The sequence below is a fragment of the Ovis aries genome, chromosome 2 (genome assembly GCF_016772045.2).
Source record: "Ovis aries strain OAR_USU_Benz2616 breed Rambouillet chromosome 2, ARS-UI_Ramb_v3.0, whole genome shotgun sequence".
Lineage (NCBI taxonomy): Eukaryota > Metazoa > Chordata > Mammalia > Artiodactyla > Bovidae > Ovis > Ovis aries.
Genome location: NC_056055.1, coordinates 150,353,856 through 150,380,672, shown reverse-complemented (window position 1 = coordinate 150,380,672; position 26,817 = coordinate 150,353,856). Strand labels below are relative to the sequence as shown.

The 26,817-nt window shown below is 36.9% G+C and overlaps 1 protein-coding gene across 32 annotated transcripts in view; it reads right to left on the bottom strand.

Annotated features, from left to right (window-relative positions):
- Positions 1 to 26,817, bottom strand: part of BAZ2B (bromodomain adjacent to zinc finger domain 2B) — a 325,416-nt gene that overhangs the window by 42,438 nt on the left and 256,161 nt on the right. For all 32 annotated transcript variants that reach the window (XM_042244893.1, XM_042244899.1, XM_042244894.1 and 29 more), the window contains 4 exons: positions 6,454 to 6,594; positions 2,599 to 2,853; positions 1,427 to 1,641; positions 498 to 572 (listed from right to left, as the gene is read on the bottom strand). In XM_042244893.1, coding sequence (XP_042100827.1) covers positions 498 to 572; positions 1,427 to 1,641; positions 2,599 to 2,853; positions 6,454 to 6,594 — 686 coding nt within the window. The remainder of the gene's footprint in view (positions 1 to 497; positions 573 to 1,426; positions 1,642 to 2,598; positions 2,854 to 6,453; positions 6,595 to 26,817) is intronic.

Sequence of the window (26,817 nt, the reverse complement as noted above, 5' to 3'; positions counted from 1 at the left end):
TCAAGTCACTGCAAAGAAACCATCCTCTTAACACAGAAGTTGAATAATTTCAGCATTATATTTCCTGGCAGGAAGCTAAATGAGTTTTAATGCTGAATATATTTGGATATGTTAGACTCTGTAAAAGCAAACTGTAATTAGAAAGCAATTAAGGAAAAATGTGGTAGAATCCAAACAGATTTTATTTATGACAAAAGTAACCTGATAGAAACAACAATCTTTGAATATATGATTGCTTGACTTCTTTGAAAGAAAGATAAACTGACTTTCTTTTAACTTTGAAGCATGTGAGTTCAATGAATCTCATTATAGCTTTTGTCCACTGAAAACTCTGCCTCTGAGTTTTATTAATTTTATATCTCAGCTTAATTAAACTTTGCCTTTTCTAATTTTTAGACAAAATAAAGTTTAAATTCCATCTTTTCACCTAGTATGCTTTATTCAGAAATTTGTGAAGAAGGAAAACAATATATTAGTTTTAATAAAATAGGACTTACTTGCGGAGTTTACCTTCTACCACCCATTTATCTCTCCTTAAGTTTGACATATAATCAATGTTCTTGTCGATTTCACTGCCAATGCAAAAGTTTATTAGAAGACATAAATTAATACATAATGCAATACATTAATTTGGTAAATAAAATGATGCAGATTTTTGCTAAGTACAAATGATGATTGCCAATGAATAGCAAAAACAAATGAAAAATTATACTAATACAAAGCTAAGAGATGTACAGAAAACTTAAAATGTCCAGCAATGGTAGGAACACATGGCTCTGAAATATTTGGATTGATTCTTTCCCTAGAAAGGTAAAGGAATAAAAGTAACATAATTAAAATCTGTAAAATAATGAATAGCAAGAACACGATGAATGAGGAATTTGTTCAGCAAATCTTCCAATATTATACTGGAGAACTTACTTTGACTCTTAAATGAGATTAAGTACTTTTTTTAAAAAGTGCAAACTAACATGCAATAAATAAATAATATTAAGCTTGTATCAGCACGTGATAAAAAGAAGATGGATAATTCTACAAATGGCTTCTAGGAAAAAATGAGGTAGTCATCTGCTACCAAAGATAAAAGAAAAATTCTGAGTTCTTACAACAGTACTGGATTCTAGAGTCATAGCAACAAAAAACTGTTCACATTTCAGTATACAAATAAATAACAAAATTACCAAATAAACATATATGTCACAAGGCCTATACACAGTATGATTCAAAATTTCTTTTTAACAGGCTGAAAAGAAATACATTAAAATACCATTTGTCATCTCTGAATGGTGAGATTAGTGTAATTTTAATTTTTTTCTTTCTGGTAGTCTGTTACTTTCAAATTTTCTATAAGTAATTTGTATTACTTTGTGACTAGACAAATTTAAAACAGAAAATAATCACCAGAAAAGTCCAGACATGTGCTTACCTCACCACACTCTTGCTGCATGCCAGTTCATTGATCAGGAAAGCCAGAACTGAGGCTTTCTGTGCTGGAGTGTGAGCCTGAAAAGCTTTAGTCTTCAGGCTTTCAGTAAGTTCAGTCTGTCCACAGTGTGCTTCCATAAAAATCTGCAAAATCTCTGAAACATTGTCTCGATTCACACCAACATTCAGCAAATGTTCTCCAAGAGCTGTTTTGGCCTATAAAAGTTTGGCATTTTTATCAGTATAAGGACTGATATTGACTCATAAAATATAAACAGTAAGACTTTTAAATATTGGTATTACATGATTTAGATATTACTGACAAAGGCTTTATTCACAGTTTTGATGAAATGGAGATTAAAAACAGTCAGCGGATGATCGGACAAGCTTTCAAGTACTTGTAATTTTTCCATTCCTTCTTCAAACTTGGCTAAAAGTTAGGTGTGGAGAAGAGTATGTAAATCTGTGGTTAAAAAATCATACCTTCTTTGACTATAGAAACTATCTGAAGGTTTTACAGGATATATCTTTCACTAGTGGTGGGGGAGGGGTTGAAGAGTATTATTATTGTGTTTTCTGGTTCTAGTGTTGTGGATTTTATCGCCTGGTATGCTGAATGAATAGGGAGATGGAGGAAAAAGTAACAGGTGTATCTGGAAACTTCTCTCTCTACAATATTATCTAGAGTAAAACTGACTGAAATGTGTACCTTAATTGGAATTAAGATAAATTTGAACTTATTGAGTATCCACGTAGCAATATAGAGTCTTAACATGCTGTTCTACAGGGGCCTTGATTAGCCTCAGTTATTCACAGTTTCAAAGAGAACACAGTATACTTTCAGAGGACACAAATAAGTTCTAACTTCTTTACAAATTTAGAATTTTCTGTTTTGCTAAATATTACTTGGGAATTTCTTAAATAAGTTTGGTTTTTGCCAAAAGCTAAAGGAAAATAAAAGTAATTTGATAATGATTTACATTCTTTAGGCTTTATGAACCAGGTTTTTCTCAGTTTGTACCAACTGTAACTGAAGCAAATCTACCTTTAACTTTGTGAGAAGCTATGTAGAAAAAATTGAGTAAGTTTATACAATCTTCTGCTAACATGCTAAAGCCAGCTATTAATGCACTGATAGTACAAATTAAAAAGATGTATTTTGTTTTTTTTTACCTTGTATCCTGTAATTAGACCTGGATCACATACAGCAGCTGAGAGGAGCCTCACAAGCAAGTCTTGTACTTCACCCATGCTGTCCCCTATATTTAGCAATCCCTCTTGAAGAACACTCAGGTTTGGAACATCAATATTCACATCAAAGCCCAAAACTTTACCAAAGTTTCGTAAGAACTGCACCACCATGAGACAGTCTGAAAATGTACTTCCAGAGAGAACAAGTCCTGGAATACGAGGCAACTCTGGCAAAGGCTGAAAATAAAAGAAAAGAAAGAAAAAATAATTTTAAAAGCCATGATTTTATACCTTCTGAAGTAAGGTAAGTTGTTATTTTTCTCTTGCCTTGTACCAATGGTTTTTCCCTCTAGATTGTAAATTCCATGAGGGCATTTCTATAACTCCCTGGTGAAAGTGAAAGTCACTTAGTCATGTCTGACTCTTTGCTACCTCGTGGACTATACAGTCCACGGAATTCTCCAGGTCAGAATGCTGGAGTGGGTAGCCTTTCCCTTCTCCAGGGGATCTTCCCAACTCAGGGACTGAATCCAGGTCTCCCGCACTGCAGGTAGATTCTTTATGTAATCATAAAATCCTGAACACGAGTAACCATTAATAAATTTTGGTTGAAATCAACATGACCTTAGATTCTACAAAAGAGAACACTCATTTTAACTTACATATTGACAAAACACAGGTTACATAACTGGAGGAAAAATCAGATAACATAAGAAATAAGTATCTCACGATTACTTTACCATGGACCAACTTAGCAGGGGACATGCAACACTTTCTTCTAACGGTGTAGACTGACTTATAACTCACACTTATGGGGAACTCAGAAACTAACTGTGTACACATCTGTGGCTTGTATGGTTGGAGAGAGAGATACCATCTTTGGCTAATGAATGTAGATAAATTACTGGGTTCACGTGACAAGAACCTACGACCCTGTCAAGAAGCCAGTCAGAGGGCAACTGTCAGTCTTGAGGTTTCCTGTATATAGTGAAACACTGATTCACTATCAAAATGAGAGAGCTGTTTCTTCTTCTATTTCTGAAATATGCTCACATATTAACATTTTAATGACTAAATTATATTTTCAGCTTTCATGGACATTTTAAAAATTAAATAAGTAATCTAAAAACATTTTCATCCATGAATATGATTCAATAAATATATTTTCAGTTATGATTGGGAAAAATGTGGCTTATAAACATTTCTATTTATCTGAATTGGACCCTGAACACAAAAATGTGTCCTCTACTCTGCACCTGGTGTAATAATGAACTAAAGACTTCTTCCACTAATAGTGTGTGGAAACACAAACTATGGATAACTGCTGACATAACACAAATCTTTTGTTACATATGAAAACCATTTAATTCTGTCTTCTTTTTTCCTGAATCATATCAGACATACATAGTTCCACATGATTCTAAAAATTTATAAAGCAAAAGCAACAAAAGTAAGTCTTAAAGTGCAAAGTGAATTGAAAGTGCAAGTAAATTGAAAGTCATGTCCAACTCTTTGCGACCCCATGGGACTATACAGTCCATCGAATTCTCCAGGCCAGGATACTGGAGTGGGTAGCCTTTCCTTCTCCAGGGGATCTTCACAACCCAGGGATCGAACCCAGGTCTCCTGCAATGCAGGCGGATTTTTTACCAGCTGAGCCACAAGGAAAGCTCAAGAATACTGGAATGGGTAACCTATCCTTTCTCCAGCAGATCTTCCCGACCCAGGAATCAAACTGGGGTGTCCTGCATTGCAGGAGGATTCTTTACTAACTGAGCTATCAGGGAAGCCCAAGTCTTAAAATGGACTTACAAATATTTTATACGGTGCATATGGACTTAAATGAAAATAAAAAGTTATTTATGATAATTTAGGACGACTAAAGCGACTTAGCAGCAGCAGCAGGATTTAAAAAGATCATTAAGGATTAGCAAGAAAATAGTTTGTTAGGATTCAAAAAAATTGCTCAGTATGAGCTTATTAAAACATGTTAACTAACCACTATACCTATTCTGTGCTTAGGAAATTTTAAACATCCAGTTGACTAAAACTAGATTATATACAGGCTTCCCTGGTGACTCAGACTGTAAAGAATCTCCCTGCAATGCAGGAGACCCAGATTCAATCCGTGGGTCAGGAAGATCCCCTTAAGGAGGGCATGGCAACTCACTCCAGTATTCTTGCCTGGAGAATCCCATGGACAGAGGAGCCTGGCGGGCTGTAGTGTCTAGGGTTGCAAAGAGTCTGAAGCGACTTACCAACATGTGCATAATTTCATCTTGATTTAAAAGCATTTATGCTAGGTAAGAAAATAGAATATTAATAAATTTAATTTTCCATTTGGGTACTAGAAGTTTGGGCTTCCCTGTTGCCTCAGCAGTAAACAATCTGCCTGCCAATGCAGAAAACATGGGTTTGATACCTGGGTCAGAAAGATCCTCTGCAGAAGGAAATGGCAACCCATTCTAGTATTCTTGCCTAGGAAATACCATGAACAGAGGGACCTGGCTGGCTACAGTCCATGGGGTCACAAAAGAGTCCGACATAGCAACTAAACAGCAACACTAGAACTTTGCTTTAAGCACTTTGTAAAAGAGCTTGCAAAAATAAGAGATAATCATTATCTGTATGGCATATGGCATATGAGTAAATATAGATACTACTGACCAAGTATAACTATTGCATCATTGAGACACTATTTAGACATGATATGCATTGACACAATTTTCCAGGAATACTATCTTAACTATAGCCAAACATAATTGACTTCTACTCAGTATGTGAAATTATACCAGCTGTTACTACGCTTCTGCTCTTTCCAAGTTGCTACTTTTATGTATTTTAGCAATATTACAAATCTGTGAAGCATGATGGAAGAGAAAATAAGCCTGAGGTACTTTGACAGGACACACTTCTTGGCTTTCAGGGTCATAAAGAGTATGGGCTCTGGAGTTTAACAAAATGAAGGCTGAATCCAAGTTGCTACTTATAAGTTGTATAATCTCAGGAGAGTTCCTTAACCTCTCTGTGTTTCAAGTTTTCCCATCTGTAAATGGGCAAAAATACCAGTTCCACAGGATTGCGGTGAGGACCAAATGAGAAAATTCATTTCAAGCACTTAGCACTGTGCCTGGCATGAACTAAACATACTCAATAGTTAGCCACCACCACTAAAGCACTAAAAGAGGTTTTACTGCAAATCCTAATTTATTTAAATATCTATGGAAGCCGGAGGGAAGAGAGAGATTTTTCTGTTCCTAAATGCCTCAAAAAGACCAAATGAAACATAGAAATCCTATTTCTATAATTCATTTTTATAGATTTGTATAGCATATTACTTACATTAAAAAGGTTTGTGGTGCTCCATTTATATATTAAGAACTGCCATTATCAGCACAGAGCTCTAGAGAGGTTTACCTGTAGCCATCCAGGAGAGACAGATGACCTAGACTTGGAAATTCACTGCTCTAGCACCCCAGTACTAGAGTACTCTTGCCTGGAAAATCCCATGGACAGAGGAGCCTGGTGCGCTGCAGTCCATGGGGTCGCTAAGAGTCAGACATGACTGAGCTACTTCCCTTTCACTTTTCACTTTCAGGCATTGGAGAAGGAAATGGCAACCCACTCCAGTGTTCTTGCCTGGAGAATCCCAGGGATGGGGGAGCCTGGTGGGCTGCCGTCTCTGGGGTCACACACAGTCGGACACGACTGAAGCGACTTAGCAGCAGCAGCAGCTAAAAACACAATGCTTTCATAATAGCAGCTCTGGCAAAGGAATCAGATGAAAACACAGAAAAATTCAAATTTATTAATGAAATGGTTTACATGATAAATTACCTTTTGGTCTGCTAAGCACATGTCTTCATTAGGCTTCTTTAGTTCCTTTGCCATTTCTAATTCTAATCTTCGTTGCTCTAGTTTACGTTCTTTATTTAATCTTTTCTCATCACGTTTTTCTTGCTTCAATCGTTCTTTTTCCTTAAAAAGAAAACCATGTCCACATATTCTCCTTAATCACTGTGTATGTTTAAAAAACCTCCAGTTAAAATTTAAAAGGTAATCAAAGTGTTATTTCCATGAACAAAATTTCTCGTGAAATGATTAGGAATAGACTTGAAATTACAAAGAAACATTGACATTTTGCTTTTCCGTATTTCCACCCTTTGAGTTTGAAAATAACCTTATGACTGTATGTATATATATATGTATATATATATGTATATATATATATACATACTAATACAAAATTTCAGTATTAGTTTTAACCCTGATTATTTCATTATTCAAAATTTATTCAATCTTTTTCCAGATTATGAGAATAAAATATTAATACAAGCAGGTATATAAAATGAACATGGGCAAGTAAATATTTATTTTAAAAAGTTAACTAGTATTAGTGAAAATTTTTGTATAGCTCCAGGAAATAAGATTTACAGCCTTAAAATAGAAACACATTTTTGAATTTGCATAAAAAGGTAATTCAAAAGTGTATTAGCTAGTCCGAACATGTGCATCTATGATGAAATAAAAATATTATTTACCACTCTAAACAACACTTAAAAGAATATCAAATAGGTTCTGAATGCAATTCCAAAAGCATTAAAAAAATTTGGGGTAACGGCAACAATATGGAAATAATCTTGTTTCCCTTCTTGTAGAGGATGACAATCTTTTGAAAGAAGTAATTTTCCATAATACTGGTGTCATTATTTTATTGTCATATCTCAAATACAATTCTCTTTTTAAATTGAAGTATAACTGACTTACAATACAATGTTAGTTTTAGGTGTACAATACAGTGACCTAATATTTTTACACATTATGAAATAATCACCATAAACAAATCTGGTTACTGTGTCTCCAAAGTTATTACATTATTGACTGCTCCTTATGCTGTACATTATATCCCCATGACTTATTTTATAACTTGACTTATTTCAACCATTTCCCACAACCTCCCCTCCCCTCTTTGAAATGCTAGCCTGTTTTCTGTATCTGTGAGTTTGTTTCTGTTTTATGTTTGCTCGTTTTGCTTTTTAGGTTCTACATACAAGTGAAATCATATGGTGTTTGTCTTTGCAGACTTATTTCACTTAAAACAATACACTCTAGGTCCATCCACACTGTAACAAATGGTAATACTTCATTCCTTTTATGGCCGAATAATATTCCATTCACATATATACCACATATTTTTCACCCATTCATTTACTGATGAACTCTTGTGCTACTGCCATTTCTTGGCTATCATAAATAATTCTGTAGAGAGCACGGGGGTGCATGTATCTTTCTGAATTCGTGTTTTCATTTTCTTTGGATAAATACCCAGAAGTGGATTTGCTGAATCATATGGTAGTTTTCTTTTTAATTTTTTGAGAAACCTCCATATTGTTATCTACAGTGGCTGCATGAGTTTATATTCCCACCAAAAGTGCACAAGGATTTCCTTTTCTCCACAATCTTGCCAAGAGCCATTACTTATCTTTTTGATAAATTGCATTTTGACAGGCGTAAGGCTGTATGTTATTGTCCTCAGCCCAATCAATATTCTTACTTATTAGAGGAGAATAATAATAATGACTATTCTAACTTGTTATGCATCTTTCAGTTTTATTTTTACCAAAATAAAGTCTACTTACTTTTGAATCTGGACTCTCTTCTTTTCCAAACTTATCTCCTACTTTTATATTCTATGTAAATTTAGTCAAACTACTTGCTATTCCTGATAAACATATATTGTTTCCTCACTTCCTTATATTTGTGACTCCAACCAGAGAGGTCATTGATCTCATCTTGCATGTCAAATTCCAATTAAGAAAACACCACCTTCTTCCTATTACCAATTTCTCATACCTAATTATAGCTCTTACCTATAATTTTAACCTAGCATTATTGCTTCCTATAGTATGCTAGCAGTTTTGCCCATAACTTAACCATCTCCACTTCAATTACCACTGGTAAGACAGCACCCTGACTGCTGTAGCAGGGCATGCCAAGGGGGAAACAGAGGAATGGAGAAGTATACTCCCAGCCAAGAGTTGAGAGAGCATGACTGGACTGTAGGTTGCATGGTGAATAGTTGCTGGGAACTGACACATGGAGGTCAGGTCATGAAGACTTTTTTAATAAGATATACTCAGATTACTGCTCATTTTTATACTACTTCTAACTTACTGGATTACTGATTCATGCAGACATTTGGGAAATAAATGATAAAAAAGCTTTAAAATATACACCATTAATGTGTAACAATCCCACAACACAATACAGATTTTCAAATCAAATTATCATCAGTAGAACAATTTTGTTTTCCAGAATTAGATTTCCACGTTTTAAATGCATGAGATGTTGCTCTGAGTATTTTCTGAAGAAGAGATGACAACTTTGTGGTCACTTACCAGAATAATGAATTATAATCACTAATAGGGAAAATATATTAAATGTCTCATAAATTTCAAAGTAGCTGCTGTAAATTTTTCTATTATGTAGGACTAACCCAGAATTCTTAATGATGTTTTAATAGTAATCATAAAAAATTGAGACTTCTCCACTATTCACTAAGAACTGTTGAAAATGGTTGTAATTTTTTTCCAAAAAAAAGAAAGGAACTGTGTGACACTAATGCTCTTTTTACTACACCAACTTCACAGCAGTGGTAATCTGAGGGTATGAACACCCTTCAGCGATATGTAGACAATGAGTTAGAATAAAGGTATTCCTGAATATCATTTTTACCTAGTGATATGCAGTATTTTTCAAATTAAAAAAGCAATGCATAACGTGGCATGTAAAAATGACATCTACATTTTAGGATAAAAATGGAGATTTGCAAGAAATCTTAGAAATTTACAGGACCTTCATTACTTAAAGACAAGCAGCCACTCCCTCAATGGAATACTTTAAGGAAACATGGAATCTCTAAATTGAATTAATTTGTTTACCAATTTATTTAGTGACTTTTATTAGATTGTATAGGACTGACACAAATCCTGCAGTTCTGCTACAAAACGACTTTCAAGGAACCAGAGCTTCTAGGATCCCCTCAACGATCAACTAATATTTAAAATCCAGCCTCACAGAAATTCTGGTCTCACATCTTATGATTCTCAGTGTATTTCCCACACTCTAGGCTCACTGTGTGATAGACCTGTGTTGAAGAGATGTGTGACCAGTTTGAGGCATTGCTTGGATGACAATGATATCATCATGAGGAGGAGGAATAAGAAGGTGAAGAAGGAAGAGGAGAGGTGAAGGAGAAAGGGAAGAAGAGGAAGAGAAGCAGCAAAGTCAAGAGAGGTATACGGTAGTGGTGGTGGTTCAGTCACTAAGTCGTGTCTGACTGTTGTGACCCCATGGACTGTAGCCTGCCAGGCTCCTCTGTCCATGGGATTCTACAGGCAAGAGTACTGGGGTGGGTTGCCATTTCCTTCTCCAGAGAGAGGTATATACACAAAGTTAAAATCCACTAACCCTCTCTTCTCACCTTTCTCCCCTTAGAACCCAGAGGTCTGTTTTACTTAATACATTGTACCTAGGTACTTGTCAGCTCCTCTGGCTGTGATGCATAGCCCTTCTTCCTTTACACACAACTAAAGCCCGTGTTTTTATTTTTCCCACAACTAGTTTAGGAGTTTTAATATTTCCCTTTTTTTGAGCTTCCACATAACTTACTATAGCATTCATTGCACTGAGTGACAACTATTTGCTTAAAGTTGATCTCTTCCTGTAGTGTGAGCTTCTAGAGGTCAGAAGAAGAAACTTATTCATCTCTTTATGGACCTACTGATTCTAAGCAGTATAATTTTCCAAAAACATTCAGGAGAGTTTTTAATGATATTATTTGTCTTTGACACTCAAGCCTGTATCAGTTCAATTTTCCTTTCCCACTGGTCTAAATATTATTTTTATTTCCAACTGTAATAGTTATCATATGTCTCTAATGACATATACAATGTGCTTTAGCATATAAAAATTATTTAAACATTGATTAACTTGCTGAATGAATAAATCTACAAATGCCACATTATTTAAATTTCAAGGCAATAACTTAATTGTCTACAAATGACTATGATATATAGCTCCTGATTCTATTTTAGATTGACTATAAATAATTACAAGCAAATTAGAGTATCTCCTTCCAATTTTTTCGACTTTCATTCTCAGCTATTCCTGTCCTTGCCCAGTTTTCTAGATGTGCAGATTTATGAAATAAATATAGATCCTTGGAATATGTCTAATTTAAAATAAAACATCTTATCATCTTAATTATAGTAAAGAAATTTTCTGTATTAAAATATTACTAATATCTTAGTTAATAAGTCAGTTAAACTTCATCTCAAAATTGAAACACCTTTTGATAGCAAATACATTAAATTTAGATTATACTAAAGAGCCTAAGATACATAAGGTGACAATTTAAAAAGCAGTTTTTTACCCACATAAAAAGATTATTTTAGGGACTCTAAAAGCATAAATGAAAGTACTTCCAGAAATCCAAAGCAAAATAACAAAGGTGTGAAATAAATGTATTCTATTTTAAAATAACAGAAGTTTAAAAACTAAACAATGAGTGTGGTACGAGGATCTGCTATTATAAAGTTTTACAACTTAGTAGATTGCAAAACAGGCCATTTTTAAGAGGCCATGCTGCAAAGATGCCTATGTTTTTTGTATTTTACGATTCTACTGGGTCTCTTAGGTATTTGCTCTGGGCATAATTAGGAGAATACATTTCTTTTGACAGCAACTTGTATTCAAATTTCAAAGATATAAATATTATTTAAGAGACACAGATTTACCTCAGGGTACAAGAGGAATAAAAGTGTAAATAAGATTAATAACACAAGCCATTTATAGAAGACAGATATAAAGAATAAAACGTGCTATTTTATATCATATATTGAGTATGAGTAGAAAAATCAGGATAATTTTTAAGGGCCTATTTTTACCTTTAAAATATAAAAAATTTAAGTTTTAACAAATGAAAAATTATGAATCCATGATAAAAGAAATCCTTATATTTCAAATTTTAATAAATTATACCTTATTTGTATTACATATCATTGTATTTTACAGTTATAAAATGTTATTTAAAAAGAAAATTTCCAGTTATCACATTTTCATAAAATCCACCGAAGTATCATACAAAAAGTCTGTACTTTAGATTGTTATTGTTTAGTTGATAAGTCATGTCTGACTGCTCTGTGACCCCATCCATTGTAGCCCACCAGGCTCCTCTGTCCATGGGGTTTTCCAGGCAAGAATACTGGAGTGGGTTGCCATTTCCTTCTCCAGGGATCTAACTGACCAAGGGATCAACCCCATCTTTCCTGCATTACAGGTAGAGTCTTTCACCACTGAGCTACCAGGGAAGCCCTTATTTTAGATTAAGTATTAAATATTTTTAGAGTGAAAAGTGAAAGTGCAAGTGGCACCCAACTCTTTGTGACCCCAAGGATTGTATAGTCCATGGGATTCTCCAAGCCAGAATACTGGCATGGGTAGCTTTTCTCTTACTCCAGGGGATCTCCCCAACCCAGGGATTGAACCCAGGTCCCCCACATTGTAGGCGGATTCTTTCCCAGCTGAGCTACAAGGGAAGCCCAAGAACACTGGAGTAGGTAGCCTATCTCTTCTCCAGCGGCTCTTCCAGACCCAGGAATAGAACCTGGGTCTCCTGCATTGCAGGCAGATTCTTTACCAAAGGAGCTATGAGGAAAGCCAGCTATTATTAAACAAATGTCTTCTAAATTAAAGTAAAAATTACTAATAATTCTTGTTGGATAGAGATTTTAATACATCTAAATTACATTGAAAATAATTCTTTCCAAAATTGTGCATGTATCTTTTAAATGTGTATGATATATAAAATTTTTCTGAGTAGTTAAAATGAAATCTTTTTACATGTTTTTAAAGGTTAACTGAGGGGGGTGGTCCTAAGATGGCAGAGGAATAGGACAGGGAGACCACTTTCTCCCCCACAAATTCATTGAAAGATCATTTGAACGCTGAGCAAATACCACAAAACAACTTCTGGAGACTGGTAGAGGACACCAGGCACCGAGAAAGGCAGTCCATTGTCTTCAAAAGGAGGTAGGACAAGATATAAAAGATAAGAGAGACAAAAGAGTTAGGGATGGAGACCTGTCCTGGGGAGGGAGTCTTAAAAGAGAAGATTCCAAACACCAGAAGACCCTCTCACCAGCGGGTCTGTGGGAAGTTTTGGAATCTCAGAGGGCAACATAGCTGGGAGGAAAAAATAAATACATAAAACCCACAGATTACAAGCCTAACTACAGCTCCCAGCGGAGAAGTAGCCCAGATGCTTGCATCCACCACCAGCAAGGGGGGCTGAACAGGGAGGCACAGGACGCATTGCTTAGGGTCAGGACCGGGCCTGAATGCCCTAGGACAATCTGAGGGAGCTAACGTGAGATAGCAACCCAAACCATGGGATAGCCAGAGAGGGGGGGAAAAAACACACAGAGGAGAGAGAGAGAGAGAGAGAGAGAGAGAGAGAGAGAGAGAGACTTTCCCACTAAAAGCTCTAACCTAAGGCACTGCCCATCCGCTCACAGAACAAAGGATTCAGAGAATACCAGAGGAGAGATAGCCAGCTGTGGACCGGCCCACCCTACCCCAGAGGTAGGCGGGGGCCAGCCAGAGCTGGAAAGAAAGGGGCAAACTCGGCCCCAGAGAGGGCATCCCCTACCAAACTGCGAGCAGGCTCTCAGTTGCTAACCAAGTCTTCTTGGTATCCTGAACGGTTGACATCCGTCAGGAGGGTCAGAGCCACAGACCAGCTCCCCAGAAGAGATACACAGTACACCTGAGATGCTGCTGCCCACCCAGGAAACCAAGCCGCTGGGACCGGGGAGGTGCTAAGATGCACCACACCTGGGGAGTGTGTGCTCGCCAAGCACCTGGTCGCCTGAGCTGCTCGGACCTGGGAAGTGCACAAAACACGCACACAAAACACAGGCCTAACTGAGTCTGTACCCGAGAACCTGAACCTGAGCGGCATAGATATCGGAAGTGCACACAACCCACGGCCCACCTTAGACAGTTACTCAGTAGAGCAACATGGAGCCTAAGCAGTGTAGACCGGGAAAGCACACACTCCATGAGCGGGGGCAAACCCAGTGTGACCCAGTCACTGCGAGCACTCCCCACACATGCCAGTGATATTCGTTTGCAGTGTTCCTCCCTCCCCTCAGCACAACTGAACAAGTGAGCCTAGATAAATGGCCACCTTCGCCCTCTGTGTCAGGGCAGAAGTTAGATACTGAAGAGACTTGCAAACAGAGAAGCCAAAATAAATAAAGAAGAGGGAACTGCTCTGCAAGTGACAGGTGCAACAGATTAAAACCTTGTAGTTAGCACTGGCTCAAACACAAAGAACAAATAATAAAAGCAGCAAGGGGAAAACAACAATTAACCCACAAGGTATCCATAAGGATAACAGCTGATCTTTCAATAGAACCTTTTCAAGCCAGAAGGGAACAGCGGGACAGACGTAAAGTGATAAAAGAGAAAAACCTACAACCCAGATTACTGTACCCAGCAAGGATCTCATTCAAATATGAAGGAGAAATCAAAAGCTTTACAGACAAGCAAAGGCTCAGAGAATTCAGCACCACCAAACCAGCTCTCCAACAAATGCTAAAGGATCTTCTCTAGCCAGGAAACACAGAAAAGGTTTATAAACTCAAACCCAAAACAACAAAGTAAATGGCAACGGGATCATACTTATCAATAATTACCTTAAATGTAAATGGGTTGAATGCCCCAGCCAAAAGATAAAGACTGGCTGAATGGATACAAAAACAAGACCCATATGCTGTCTACAAGAGAGCCACCTCAAAGCTAGGGACACATTCAGACTGAGAGTGAAGGAGTGGAAAAAGATATTTCACACAAAAAGAGACCATAAGAAAACAGGAGTAGCAATACTCAGATAAAATAGACTTTGAAATAAAGGCCATGAAAAGAGACAAAGAAGGATCAAAGGATCAATCCAAGAAGATATAACAATTATAAATAATATGCACCCAACATAGGAGCACCACAATATGTAAGACAAATGCTAACAAGTATGAAAGGGGAAATTAACAATAACACAATAATAGTGGGAGACTTTAATACCCCACTCACACCTATGGATAGATCAACTAAACAGAAAATTAACAACGCAAACTTTAAATGATAAAATGGAACAGTTAGACCTAATTTATATCTATAGGACATTTCACCCTAAAACAATAAATTTCTCCTTTTTCTTAAGTGCACATGGAACCTTCTCCAGGATAGATCACATCCTGGGCCATAAATCTAGCCTTGGTAGGTTCAAAAAAATTGAAATCATCTCAAGCATCTTTTCTGATGACAATGTGGTAAGATTAGATGTCAACTACAGGAAAAAAAACTATGAAAAATATGAACATATGGAGGCTAAACAACACACTTCTGAATAACCAACAAGTCATAGAAGAAATCAAAATATGCATAGAAATGAATGAAAATGAAAACATAACAACCAAAACCTATGGGATTCAGTAAAAGCAGTGCTAAGGGGAAGGTTCATAGTAATACAAGCCTACGTCAAGAAACAGTAGAGAAATCAAATAAATAACCTAACTCTATACCTAAAGCAACTAGAAAAGGAATAAATGAAGAACCCCAGGGTTAGTAGAAGGAAAGAAATCACAAAAATTAGAGCAGAAATAAATGCAAAAGAAACAAAAGAGACCATAGCAAAAATCAACAAAGCTAAAAGCTGGTTCTTCAAGAAGATAAATAAAATAGACAAACCATTAGCCAGACTCATCAAGAAACAAAGGGAGAAGAGTCAAATCAACAAAATTAGAATTGAAAATGGATAAATCACAACAGACAACACAGAAATACAAAGGATCATAAGAGACTACTATCAGCAACTATATGCCAATAAAATGGGCAACTTGGAAGAAATGCACAAATTCTTAGAAAAGTATAACTTTCCAAAACTGAACCAAGAAGAAATAGAAAATCTTAATAGACCCATCACAAGCATGGAAATTGAAATCATAATCAGAAATCTTCCAACAAACAAAAGCCCAGGACCAGATGGCTTCACAGCTAAATTCTTTTTTTTTTTCTTTTTTTAATTTTTTTAATTTTTTTAGTTTTTTATTTTTTTAATTTTAATATCTTTAATTCTTACATGCTTTCCCGAACATGAACCCCCCTCCCACCTCCCTCCCCATAACATCTTTCTTCACAGCTAAATTCTACCAAAAATTTAGAGAATGGCTAACACTTACCCTACTCAAACTCTTCCAGAAAATTTCAGAGGAAGGTAAACTTTGAAAATCATTCTATGAGGTCACCATTACCCTAACACCAAAACTGAACAAAGATGCCACACACACAAAACAACAACAACTACAGGCTAATATTACTGAAGAACATAGATGCAAACATCCTTATCAAAATTCTAGCAAACAGAATCCAACAACATATTAAAAAGATCATACATCTTGACCAAGTGGCTTTATCCCAGGGATGCAAGGATTCTTCACTATTTGCAAATCAATCAATGTGATACACCATATTAACAAATTAAAAGATAAAAACCATATGATTATCTCAATAGACGCAGAGAAAGCCTTTGACAAAATTCAACATCCATTTATGACAAAAAACCTTCCAGAAAGCAAGAATAGAAAGAACATACCTGAACATAATAAAAGCTATATATATGACAAACCCACAGCAAACATTATCCTCAATGGTGAAAAATTGAAAGCATTTCCCCTAAAGTCAAGAACAAGACAAGGGTGCCCACTCTCACAACTACTATTCAACATAGTTTTGGAAGTTTTGACCACAGCAATGAGAGCAGAAAAAGAGATAAAAGGAATCCAGACTGGAAAGGAAGAAGTAAAACTCTCACTGTTTACAGATGACATGATCCTCTACACAGAAAACCCTAAAGACTCCACCAGAAAATTACTAGAGCTAATCAATGAATATAGTAAAGTTGAAGGATATAAAATCAACACACAGAAATCCCTTGCATTCCTATACACTGATAAAACAGAAAGAGCAATTAAGGAAACAATTCCATTCACCATTGCAACGAAAAGAATAAAATACTTAGGAATATATCTACCTAAAGAAACTAAAGACCTATATATAGAAAACTATAAAATACTAGTGAAAGAAATCAAAGAGGACACAAATAGATGGACAAATATACCATGTTCATGGATTGGAAGAATCAATATAGTGAAAATGAGTATACTACCCAAAGCAATCTATAGATTCAATACAATCCCTATCAACAGTATTTTTCAGAGAATTAGAACAAACAATTTCACAATTTGTTTGGAATTACAAAAAACCTCAAACAGCCAAAGCTATCTTGAGAAAGCAGAATGGAACTGGAGGAATCAACCTGCCTGACTTCAGGCTCTACTACAAAGCTTCAGTCATCAAGACAGTATGGTACTGGCACAAACACAGAAACACAAATCAATGGAACAAAACAGAAAGCCCAGAGATAAGTCCACGCACTTATGGACACCTTATCTTTGACAAAGGAGGTAAGAATATACAATGGAGAAAAAACAATCTCTTTAACAAGTGGTGCTGGGAAAACTGGTCAACCACTTGTAAACGAATGAAACTGGAACACTTTCTAATACCATACACAAAAATAAACTAAAAATGGATTAAAGATCTAAATGTAAGACCAGAAACCAGAAAACTCCTAGAGGAAAACATAGCCAAAACACTCTCTCACATAAATCATGGCAGGACCCTCTATAACCCACCTCCCAGAGTAATGGAAATAAAAGCAAAAAATAAACAAAGGGGACCTAATTAAACTTAAAAGCTTTTGTGAAGAAAACTATAAGCAAGGTGAAAAGACAGCCTTCAGAATGGGAGAAAATAATAGCAAATGAAACGACTGACAAAGAATTAATGTCAAAAATATGCAAGTAGCTCCTGCAGCTCAATTCCAGAAAAATAAGCGATCCAATAAAAAAAAAAAGGGCCAAAGAACTAAACAGACATTTCTCCAAAGAAGACATAGAGATGGCTAACAAACATATGAAAAGATGCTCAACATCACTCATTATCAGAGAAATGCAAATCAAAACCACAATGAGGTACCATCTCATGCCGGTCAGAATGGCTGCTATCAAAAAGTCTACAAACAATAAATGCTGGAGAGGGTGTAGAGAAAAAGGACCCCTCTTACACTGTTGGTGGGAATGCAAACTAGTACAACCACTATGGAGAACAGTGTGGGAGATTCCTTAAAAAGCTGGAAATGGAACTGCCATACGACCTAGCAATCCCACTGCTGGGCATACACACCGAGGAAACCAGAATTGAAAGAGACACATGTACCCCAATGTTCATCGCAGCACTGTTTATAATAGCCAGGACATGGAAGCAACCTAGATGTCCATCAGCAGATGAATGGATAAGAAAGCTGTGGTACATATACACAATGGAGTATTACTCAGCCATTAAAAAGAATACATTTGAATCAGTTCTAATGAGGTGGATGAAACTGGAGCCTATTATACAGAGTGAAGTAAGCCAGAAAGAAAAACACCAACACAGTATACTAATGCATACATATGGAATTTAGAAAGATGGTAATGATGACACTATATGCAAGACAGCAAAAGAGACACAGATGTAAAGAACAGACTGTCGGACTCCATGGGAGAAGGCGAGGGTGTGATGATGTGAGAGAATAGCATTGAAACATGTGTATTATCATATGTGAAATAGATCACCATTCCAGGTTTGATGCATGAAGCAGGGTACTCAGGGCTGGTGCACTGGGATGACCATGAGAGATGGGATGGAGAGGGAGGTGGGAGGGAGGGTCAGGATGGGGAACGCATGTACACCATGGCACATTCATTTAAAGTAATTAGCCTCCAATTAAAAAAAAAATCACAGACTTTTAGGCAAACTTAAGAAATGGGTACATTGAAAGAAACTTTGTTTTTTGACTTCTAGGTAATATTCCAAAGTAACCATGAGGCTGTTGTATTATGATCTCCTACAAGAAATGTTATCACAGTTTATAGTTCTTTCCTTGGTATTCCCAAGGAGCAAGATGAATCAGTTCAGTTCAGTTCAGTCACTCAGTCGTGTCTGACTCTTTGGGACCCTATGAACCGCAGCATGCCAGGCCTCTCTGTCCCTTACCAACTGCCTTCGTCTACCCAAACTCATGTCTATTGAGTCGGTGATGCCATCCAACCATCTCATCCTTTGTCCTTCCCTTTTCCTCCTGCCCTCAATCTTGCACAGCATCAGGGGCTTTTTAAATGAGTCAGCTCTTCACATCAGGTGGCCAAAGTAGTGGAGTTTCAGCTTCAACATCATCCTTCCAATGAACACCCAGGACTGATCTCCTTTAGGATGGACTGGCTGGATTTTCTTGCAGTCCAAGGGACTCTCAAGAGTCTTCTCCAGCACCACAGTTCAAAAGCATCAATTCTTCGGTGTTCAGCTTTCTTTATAGTCCACTCTAACATCCATACACGACCACTGGAAAAACCATAGCCTTGACTAGATGGACCTTTGTTGACAAAGTAACGTCTCTGCTTTTTAATGTGCTGTCTAGGTTGGTCATAACTTTCCTTCCAAGGACTAAGCATCTTTTAATTTCATGGCTGCAATCACCATCTGCAGTAATTTTGGAGCCCCCCAAAATAAAGTCAGCCACTGTTTCTACTATTTCCCCATCTATTTGCCATGAAGTGATGGGACCAGATGCCATGATCTTCGTTTTCTGAATGTTGAGCTTTAAGCCAACTTTTTCACTCTCCTCTTTCACTTTCATCAAGAGGCTCTTTAGTTCTTCACTTTCTGCTATAAGGGTGGTGTCATCTGCATATCAGAGGTTATTGATATTTGTCCCAGAAATCCTGATTCCAGCTTGTGCTTCCTCCAGGCCAGCGTTTCTCATGATGTACTCCGTATATAAGTTAAATAAGCAGGTTGACAATATACAGCCTCGACATACTCCTTTTCCTACTTGGAACCAGTCTGTTGTTCCATGTCCAGTTCTAACTGTTGCTTCCTGACCTACATACAGGTTTCTCAAGAGGCAGTTCAGGTGGTCTAGTATTCCTATCTTTCAGAATTTTCCACAGTTTATTGTGATCCACACAGTCAAAGGCTTCCAATCCCAAAGAAAGGCAATGCCAAAGAATGCTCAAACTACCGCACAATTGCACTTATCTCACACGCTAGTAAAGTAATGCTCAAAATTCTCCAAGCCAGCCTTCAGCAATATGTGAACCATGAACTTCCATACATTCAAGCTGGTGTTAGAAAAGGCAGAGGAACCAGAGATCAAATTGCCAACATCCTCTGGATGTTTGAAAAAGCAAGAGAGTTTCAGAAAAACACCTATTTCTGCTTTATTGATGGTGCCAAAGCCTTCAACTGTGTGGAAAGAGACAAAAATCAATGCTGAAGGATAACAGTCTCTAAATTTTTGAAATTTAAGATGTACCTGAGGGGACTTCCCTGGTGGTCCCGTGGTAAAGAATCTGCCTTGCAATGCAGAGGATGTGGGTTCGATCCCTGGTCCAGGAACTAAAATTCCACATGCCAGGGAGCAAATAAGCCTGTGTGCCACAGCTACTGAACCTATGCAACACAACTAGAGAGACGGAGTGCCACAAGGAAAGATTCCACATGACACAAGGAAGATCCCACATGTCTCAACTAACACCTGATACAGCAAAAAAAAAAAAAAGAAAGAAAGAAAGATGGACCTGAAAAAAAGAAAAAGTATAATCAAATCTAACAGGACAGATCCTATTGCCTATGACAGAGTGATATGGTCTTGAGAGCCTATTCTTTTGTCTCTGGTGATCTAAAGATTCAGACTGAGGAAGACCTTCCTAAACCATGATCTGTATGAACTGTCTTATGTGGTTCTATAAGAATTTGGTTAAAAGAGAAGTAAATCTTGTTCTGCTGAAAAAAAAAAATAAAGGTAACTGAATTTTAAAATTAAAGTGAGTGAAGTCACTCAGTCTTGTCCGACTCTTTGTGACCACGTGGGCTGTAGCCCACCAGGCTCCTCCATGCATGGGATTCTCCAGCAAGAATACTGGAGTGGGTTGCCATTTCCTTCTCCAAGGGATCTTCCTGAGCCAAGGACTGAACCCAGGTCTACTGCATGGCAGGCATACGCTTTAACCTCTGAGCCACCAGATAAAGTACAATACAGAAGTATGTCATGTAAGTACACACATCTTCAATAGAAAAATGGGTTTGCTTAAACAAAAGTAAGTATCTGGGCTATTCTACTTTATTTTTCACTAAGTGATGATTAATATAAATATAGGATTATAAAAATATTCTCATGACTTGAGGGGTTATACACTTTTTCTGCATACAAATTATTAGATGATGTCTGAAACCTGAACTACTCTCTTCTGTTTTATGGCTTTGTTGCTTAAAGTGCTGACATAGTTATTCTGTAATAGACGCATGTTTAACAACCTTTTGTGTTTATTGATTCTTGGGGAGATATACAAAAGACTCTTAAGACTGCTCTCATGATTATTCAGATAATATGACTAAAGTGTTCATGAATTTGTGATTGACATAGTTTGAAGTTTTTGTAAATGAAAACAGTAGATTTGGAGCTACTTTGTCACACTGCTGAAACCAACTTGAGTTTCCAATGATTAGTAATAATTAAAGCACATATATTTCATAAGACTTGAGTTACATCAGCATATAAACCTTCACAAGGCTAAAAATATTAAATATAAAAATATTTATTAACTATGATAATATATTAAAATTAATATAAGAAAAACAAATAAGGTAATTTATATGTCTATATAGTCTTATTAATTATAGGTTAAAGAAAAAATATAGAAATTACATATCTAAGCTAGAGGACTAATATAAATTTGGGGTATTTTTAGTGAAAAATATATTAATAGTAAATCAAAAAGTAGGATCAGTGTCATGTACACAAAGAAACATGAAAATGGTACCTGTGTTACCTTTTCACTTTGAAGACTATGAGGAGTTTCTTGGACTAAATTCAGATGTTACAAGAGATTTCTGATTAACAAGGTGGAAGCAATTAGTTTTTTAACATCAATTTTTTAAAGATTACCTATAACATCTTATTTTTTCTTTACAACTTAATTATTACATTCTAAAAGTATTAAAGTTTAGAATTAAAGGTTACACTAGGTCATTTCAGAATTTTGAGTTAGCCCTGCCTAAGTACTATATGGCTTTAACCTACAGTAAAATTTGTTCTTTTAACAGTTAGTAAAAGAAAAAAATGCAACTGAGCTATTAGGAGGTAATAAGATGCAGAATATGAAGCCAAGATATGCCCAATATTGGCATGACACCAGTCACACCTTGGGAATGTTAAGTAACAATGAAGAAATGAACAAGTACATTTAGTAGTAATTTGTTAATATTCACCAAGGGGTAACTTTATATAAAATATATGGTGAAAGTTTAGATTATCAGTACAAATATACACCTAGTTACCACTTATACTGTAAAGTTTTATATCTCTGATATGATAAAAAAGTATCCTTAACATTTTCTGCTTTTCCTGCAGCATCTAATTTAATGCTGTGTACATAATAGTTGCAATGTACCGCGCAGAAGCGCGGAGGAGCTACCCCACACCCAAGGTCAGGGGTGGCAGCCGAGAGGAGCTACCCCACGCCTGAGGTCAGGGGTGACAGGCAAGAGGAGCTACCCCAGGTCCAAGGTCAGGGGCGGCGGCCGAGAGAAGCCACCCCATGTCCAAGGAGCGGCAGCTGCACAGGTGCAGGAGGAACAAGCGGAGCTACTCCACATTCAAGGTCAGGAGGGGCAGCCCTGAGGTGATACCCCTCCTCCAAGCTAAGGAGCAGCGACTGCAATATGCTGGAGCAGCCGTGAAGAGATACCCCACATCCAAGGTAAGAGAAACCCAAGTAAGATGGTAGGTGTTGCGAGAGGGCATCAGAGGGCAAACACACTGAAACCATAATCACAGAAAACTACTCAATCTGATCACATGGACAACAGCCTTGTCTAACTCAACGAAACTAAGTCATGCCATGTGGGGCCACCCAAGATGTGCAAGTCATGGTGGAGAGGTCTGACAGAATGTGGTCCACTGGAGAAGGGAATGGCAAACCACTTCAGTATTCTTGCTTTGAGAACCCCATGAACAGCATGAAAAGGCAAAATGATAGGATACTGAAAGAGGAACTCCCCAGGTCAGTAGGTGCCCAATATGCTACTGGAGATCAGTGGAGAAATAACCCCAGAAAGAATGAAGGGATGGAACCAAAGCAAAAATACCCAGTTGTGGATGTGACTGGTGATAGAAGCAAGGTCCGATGCTATAAAGAGCAATATTACATAGGAACCTGGAATGTTAGGTCCATGAATCAAGGCAAATTGGAAGTGGTCAAACAGGAGATGCTGGGAGGGATTGGGGGCAAGAGGGGAAGGGGACAACAGAGGATGAGATGGCTGGATGGCATCACCGACTTGATGGACATGGGTCTGGGTGAACTCCAGGAGTTGGTGATGGACAGGGAAGCCTGGCATGCTGCAATTCATGGCGTTGTAAAGAGTCAGACAAGATTGAGCAACTGAACTGAACTGTATATAATAGTATTTTAAGAAATTTTAAAAAATACTTAGTTCATTACTAAAATCTATAGGTATAATTCAGTAGAGGAATGCAATTTAAAATCTGAATAACTGAGAACGTCCACGGTAGTCCCGTGGTTCCATCTCTGTGATCCCAGTGCAGGAGGTGTGGATTCAGTTCCCAGTCCGGGATCCTGAATGTCACATGGTGTGGCCAAAAAAGTCTTAATAACTGCTAAAATGGTAAAATTACCTCATCCTGTTCACATGTTCATAGTTATCAGAGAATAGTAACATCTTAAGAACTTTACTCATGGGATTCTCTCAAACATTCTGATACAGGATTATTTATGACATATGTTATTGTATTATTAAATAATAATCCCTTAAGTGTAAAATTCACCATGAATAAAGTAATTTTTATTACATAAAGAACATTATATAGACAGAAACATATAATACACTTTCTTTAATGATTTTGTTTCATCCTCAACTTGTTTTCTTAGTACTTTAACTGCCACTTTCATTTCAACTCATTCATTTATTCAACAACAATTTTCTAAGCACCACTATATAGCTGGCTCTAATCACAACACTTATGATACAATGGTATGCAAGATTCCTGTCCGCATAGATCTTACAATCTGGGAGAAGATAAACTATAAACAAGTATAAAATAAGATAATGGGATAGAGTTCTAGAGGTTAGGTGTAAGAAAAGGCAAAATTAAGTGTTCTGGGAAGGCTTCTCTTATAAGTTAAAATTTGATCTATCACTGAAGAATAAATAAGATACACTTGAATATTTGGTGGAAGAACATCAAATAGGAAAAATCCTTTGTTTAGGGATAATAAAAAGCCAAAATAGCTGGAATATACTATATCAGGTACAAGTTGTACGGTGGACTTCATTACAATTATAATAAGAAGCCACTGGACTGTGTTTTCTGAAAAGATCACTTAGGCTGCTCTGTGGAGAATGCGTAGAGAAAACTCAGAAAAGCAAGAATGAAAGCAGAGAAAGCCGAGTTCCTTTAGGTTACTATGCTTTAAGCTATTACTTTATGTATATATGTACATGTGCGCACACACACATAGTTTTTGGTGTAATATTTTGGCATGGTTTTCTTGACATTTCTTTTCCAGTTACTCATGTTTGATATGGGCAGCCCTATCAAGAATGTGTATTTCTCCAATACAGGTGGTTTAATCTTCCTTTAGTTTCTTCTCACTTTATGTGATAATTGTTTTTATATTCGTAAGTACTTTAAATTGAAGAGTGAGTCATTTATTTGGGGGGGTGTTATTTTTATTTTTATTTATTTTTATTATTTTTACTTTATTTTGCTTTACAATACTGTATTGGTTTTTGTATGCTAACAATATTTGTTTTTTCTGAGAATGAAGGTAACTAGAAGAGGGAGAGCTGCACCTGGTTCTTCATATCCCTTTCCAAGTTTTACTGGAAGCACTGTACTTGATTTCACTCTATCTAATCAAGGGAATATTCTTTTCCCAAGAAAAGTGCTCTTGGTTCTTGAGGGATTCTTAGAAGATTTCATCTTAACTATCTTCATTGATCCTGTGGCTGCTACTTTCTACTCAATGCAGATTTTACTCACCTCTCTTCAGCAGCTTTCTTTACTCTCTTCCCAGGCACAGAAGCAAATATGGGAAACCAACGGAAGAGGTCACGACTTTTGGGTCTTCTGGGTGTCTCTTAACCTGAGCATCATTTCCCTTGGATGATTTCTTTTTCCCCTTGGATGGCCTTATCTTTACTATTCTCTTGGATGTCCTCTTGTACTAAAGCCCATATATCTGGAGATAATGCTCTGCCTTTCTTTAACCTTTCTTCTCCAACAGGAAAAATCAGAATGACAAGCCCTAATTTTTCTTAGTCATTCTAGTAAAAAGAACACTTACTAGGGAAGAACTTGTCTCCTGAGGAATATTCCAGGCCTTTACCCTGAGTTACTCCCTCAGTTCCCATCTCTTCAGATAGGAGAAAATTAGGTTGAGCTCTCAGGATTTTAATTAATCCCCTTACCTACTCTTCACACCAATGCGTTCAGAAGGCAACAGAGTTCACAGCCATGTCCATTCCTGGAATCCATTACCTCTCTCTTTCACTGCCTATCATTTTTCAGAGATTATAGTTATAAATCCATGTTATGATGTTAGATGTACAGGGTGTCAGTGGTCCTGGATAATTAACACGTAAGGAAAACACCACCTATATAGTAATAAGTGACTTGTCTTAATAAGTAGGCACTATGTGTTTGGGGAGGCCTGGCATGCTGCGATTCATGGGGTTGCAAAGAGTCGGACACAACTGAGCAACTGAACTGAACTGATGTGGTACCAGGCACTGTTCCAAGAACTTTACATTTACACTCATCTAGACACACACCCATTTAATCATAACTACAAACCTGATGAAATAGGAAGTAGTGTCAACTCCATTTTACAGACCAAAAAAAAAAAAAAAAAAAATTGAATCACAGAGAGGTTAAATAACTTGCCCAAAGTCATAGAGCTGGAATGTACCGAAACAAGAATTCAAATCCTGATCATTGGTTACAATGTCCAAGTTCCTAAACAACACATATACTGTGTCTTTATATCAGAAATATATAGTTTAAGCCAGAGTTGAGATCCAAAATCTGAAATATAGGGCTCTCAACTTCTAGGCCAAACTGTCTGATTTTCATTAATTATTATTTATTAAATGTTTATCCCAGTTGATAATCTTATAATCATAGGAGATACAAGAATCATTATATCAATTTTAAAAAACAAAGAACGTGAAGAGCTAAATCAAGTTGGTTTAGAGTTAGCATGTGTATCTGAGTCTCTGTTACTTCAAAGCACTGGTTATAACATTGTCATTTAGTTGCTAAGTTGTGTCTAACTCTTTTGTGACCTCATGGACTGTAGCCCACTAGGCTCCTCTGCAATGGGATTTTCCAGGCAAGAACACTGGACTGGGTTGCCATTTCCTTCTCCAGGGGATCTTTCTGATCCAGGGATCGAACCTGCCTTTCCTGCAGGTGGATTCTTTACCACTGACTCAACTGGGAAGCCTGATTATTACGGCTATACCTCTATTCAACTGTTATAATGCATTCCTTTGTAACATTTTTTCATCTTTAACTGATTTCTATTAAAATCCATATAAGCTCATTTTGACATTTCAATAATTTTCTTGTTCTGAATTATATGGTAAAAGTCTTATTTCAAGGATAGTACCCAGGCTAATTTTACACATAGAATGTTAAAGAATAATTTTGAGGGCAAAAGTCCATGACTGAGTGACGTTTGAATGAGGACATAGAGAACTTGTCTACACATGCTGTAATATAAATTTTGTGAAACTCTGGTCACAGTAAGAAATAGCTGCTGCCAAGTCACTTCAGTCATGTCCGACTCTGTGCGACCCCACAGATGGGAGCCCACCAGGCTTCTCCGTCCCTGGGATTCTCCAGGCAAGAATACTGGAGTGGGTTGCCATCTCCTTCTCCAATGCATGCAT